We start from the raw sequence: 3,692 nt of genomic DNA, 5'->3' as shown, positions 1-3,692 counted from the left end.
ATTACTGGCAACGGGTAATGGCCCGTTCGTAGAGACTGGTTCACTCATTTTATAATCCCCGCAAATTCTGACCTCCCCGTTGGGTTTATAAACGCACTAGAGGCGTTGCCCAGTTGCTACGTTGAACCGGAATTAGGACCCCAGCTTCTACCAGCGCCTGCAATTCTTTTGACACCGCGTCTCGCATTGCGAAAGGCACCGTTCGATGCTTGCAGAACACCGGCGTGCTCCCTTCTTTCAAAATTGGTTTACCGGGGTGCCTTTTATCAACCGAAGTTCCGGCTCGAACACCTCTAGAAATTTTTCTACCAGTTGTGCTACCTTGTCTACGCTGATACCGCACACGCTCCACCAGTCCAGCTTTAGAACCTCCAGCCAATCTCGACCCATCAGCACCGTCTCACATTTCTGTGGCGTCCGCACGACAACTAGCGGCAGGGTGACTACCTGACCATGGTGTTCCACAGGTACCTTCACCCTCCCCACGTTCTGCAAGGGAACGCCCCCGTACGTTCGTAGCCTCACACGACAACCTTCCAGTGAAACTTTCTAGTCTCGGCCCGAGCTAGTTCCACACTTTTGGCAATGTCGCACGCTGTGGCAAAGGTCAATGTGCGCTTCTTGAGAAGTACCGCTTGGGTCGGTTGGTCTTTTAACCCGGCCACAAAACGGTCCCGCAACGCTTCTTCCAGAAAGGGCCCAAATTCACACGACGACGCCAGCCTTTTTAATTCCAAGGTGAATGCAGCCACACTCTCACCTTCATGCTGGGAGCGGTGATTAAACCGGAACAGTTCCGCAATCACAATCCTCTTGGGGGCGTAATGCTCCTTAAGAACTGTGACGAGCTGACTGTATTCCTTCTCCTCAGGCTTTGCCGGGGCGAGCAGGTTCTTTAACGTGCGGTAAGTCTTCTTGCCCATGGCGGTCACGAATATCGAGACTTTCAAATCATCGCTCACCTTCACGGTGCGGACGTAGTTTTCAAACCGCTCCACGTATGATTCGAAGTCCTCGTCCTCGTCTTCGTCGAATCGCTCGAACTGGCCCAGCGAAGCCATGCCGCTGTATCGACCCGGCTGCCTCCGTTCACGGCAATCCCATCCTCGTCGCCACTGTTGTGTTCTTTACTAGATGAAGGCAGTAGTCAACCGGGACGAGCAGACCATGTTTATTGGTCACCAGATGTTAGTCGAAGAACCCGGAAGGTTAGGCACGGCTGCTTATAAGCGATAGCCGCAGCAGAGAACAGGGCAGATAGTGACACTCCCTGAGCGGGCGCATGCGCAAGGACCACGGTACAAATTCTGCAGACTTCGCTCCAGCGTCTTGAGCTGCCCTACCAGCGCCTTGAGAACCTGCTGTTCCTAACGGGCCCCGACGGCACCCGCCGTGACGTCTTCCGCCACCTACTCGTCTACATGGAGGCCGCCGGTCTCAACAAGCGCCTGTAGACGGCAGTCTGCTGACGGCGCCATTGCTGCTGCTTCGCTTAGCTCTAAGTAGAGGCTTCACGTTTTTCTTTTCCTAGCTTACCCATCTTTTTCATCACCCCTTTTCTGCTCTAAATCTTTCGTCCAACCTCTCCCCCTCTCAACCCCCCCCCCCCCCCGCACTGGGTTGTATGCAGATGAGCCCCCAGATGGGCTCAATAATATCCCCAGTGCACTTCCTTTCCTTTCCACCCGAACCACCTAATAGTGCACGTGAAAATAGGAAGTATTTGCTAACACCAGGATGAATTAAGTGTTGTTAACTTTCTGCATGATTTGGTTGTCATCTTTGTACTCACCGAGATAAACATATCAAAGCAGCTTTCATATAAATTCTTTCTTGTTAGTTAACATACTTGTTATTATGCTCGAGAATCTAATGTGGGTGGCGGCATCACGGTACTTGTTCCAGATAGCTGCGTTTCGTCTTCCTTAAACATTTCCTTTTCATGTGCGGAATCCTGGCTGTCCATTTTCACAATACAGCTTTCGATATAACACAGCAAACTATATATATTGGCCTCCAAATGAAAATGCTTATAAATTTGTTGAAGAACTAAGTGCGTATTCATTTACACCGAGGCATGTTTGTGTTATTGGAGATGTGACTATTGATCTTCTGCGAAGTAGAAATGAGGTAGTTATCGAGTATGTAAGAGTGTTTTCAGGTGCTGTCAACACAATAGTTATTGTTCCAACACGTGTTGAGATTTTGGGTGATAAGTTGGCATCTTCTTTCCTGGATCATGTCAACATCCAGCGACAGAAAAATGACGTCCTTTCTTTTGGTATCGAGCAGAAAATGCCTGATTACTCGTTGTTTGGTTGTCGTCCTTTATCGCAACTTACAGACTACTGATAAAATAAAGAAGTGTTTATTCAGATTCAAATTACCCACAACTTGCGGCTGGACCGGTATTTGTCGGAGTATAACTTGGTGTCTTTTTTAGACGATGTACCAGAGGCAGACGTCTACGAGAACTTCGTTAATATTTTCACGCATATATCCAATTCATCCAAGAAAATGTTCACAGTAATACAGAGACGGCCTAGTTATCCTTAAATTAATCAAAGTGTTCTTTCTGCTATTAAGGAAAGGAAATACGGACGGAAAAAAGTCGCCGTTCACCGAATAATATTCAGCTCAAAGCACTTTATTAGGTTGCCTGAAATAAAGCGCATGCATTGATTCGAGCAGAAAAACGCAGACATTTTAATAATCGTTTTCAGGAATCGAGGAATGAATCGCGACTACGGAGGTCTAAAATTTCGGTTGACACTATCAATAAAAACTTTGGAGCAATATCTACTAGGCTGGGTGATCATTTTAATTTCACTTTTGCAACGGGGGCCCAGGCTGGGCGTTGGACTGCAAATGTGGCAAAAAACTAATTCTGTCCTTGACTTCGCCTTTTTTTTTTTCGATTTGTGCTTAGGACGATATTCGCTATACCCTGTTTAACTTTAACCGACGTAAATCGTCATGTCTGGGTGGTGTGTAGGTAGATGTTCTGTGTAAGCATTTCGAACAACTTAGACACGTGTTGCGTGTTATTATAAACAACCGTATCACTACCCAAATTGTACCAATTGGTTTGAAACAAGACCAAGTTAGACCAATGCACAAAGGTGGTGATAAAAACAACGTAAAAAATTATAGGGGCATTTCAATCCTACCGACCATAGCTTTGATACTAGAAAAGCATGTTTGGTATTACTTAGTTACTTTCAAACTCGAGATGTGTTTTAGTTGACCACCCGCCGTGGTAGCTCTGCGGCTAAGGCGTTGTGCTGCTGAGCACGAGGACGCGGGTTCAATTCCCTGCCGCGGCGGCAGCTTTTCTGATGGGGCGAAAAGCAAAAACACCCGTGTGTACGAGATTTCGGCGCACGTTAAAGATGCCCAGGTGGTCAAACTTAATCCAGGGCCCTACACCATGGCGTGCCTCATCGCCTGCGTTGCGTCGGCGCTTTGAACGCGACAATCAATCATCAGTGTTTTTATTTACCCGTTTGATTTTGTCAGCAGTCGAGGCACGCAAAACACCTTGGACGAAGTTTTTGATTTAATGAATATGACCACAGATCAAAATGAATTCGCCTGTACCCAGTTTTTAGTTGTCACCAAAGCTTTTGATTGTGATCATCATGGTATTTTGTGTGACAAACTGTATAACTATTGATTTCGTGATCCATTTC

At 46.8% G+C, this 3,692-nt stretch overlaps 1 protein-coding gene across 1 annotated transcript; it reads right to left on the bottom strand.

The window, feature by feature from the left end:
- Window positions 1-521: 521 nt before the first annotated feature.
- Window positions 522-1,168, bottom strand: LOC144153192 (uncharacterized). The gene has a single exon (XM_077684840.1). The coding sequence runs from the start codon at window positions 1,059-1,061 to the stop codon at window positions 522-524; it is 540 nt and encodes a 179-aa protein (XP_077540966.1). The 5' UTR covers window positions 1,062-1,168.
- Between the last annotated feature and the right edge of the window lie 2,524 nt (window positions 1,169-3,692).

Source organism: Haemaphysalis longicornis, unplaced genomic scaffold (genome assembly GCF_048455015.1).
Source record: "Haemaphysalis longicornis isolate Haplotype H1 unplaced genomic scaffold, Haemaphysalis longicornis Haplotype H1 scaffold_9, whole genome shotgun sequence".
NCBI lineage: Eukaryota > Metazoa > Arthropoda > Arachnida > Ixodida > Ixodidae > Haemaphysalis > Haemaphysalis longicornis.
The sequence above is the reverse complement of the archived record's forward strand: the minus strand, read 5'-3'. Positions and strand labels throughout refer to the sequence as shown.

What these genes read in the sequence shown, in the direction of transcription:
- LOC144153192 (XM_077684840.1), bottom strand. Translation starts at nt 1,061, where the DNA reads ATGGCTTCGCTGGGCCAGTTCGAGCGATTCGACGAAGACGAGGACGAG.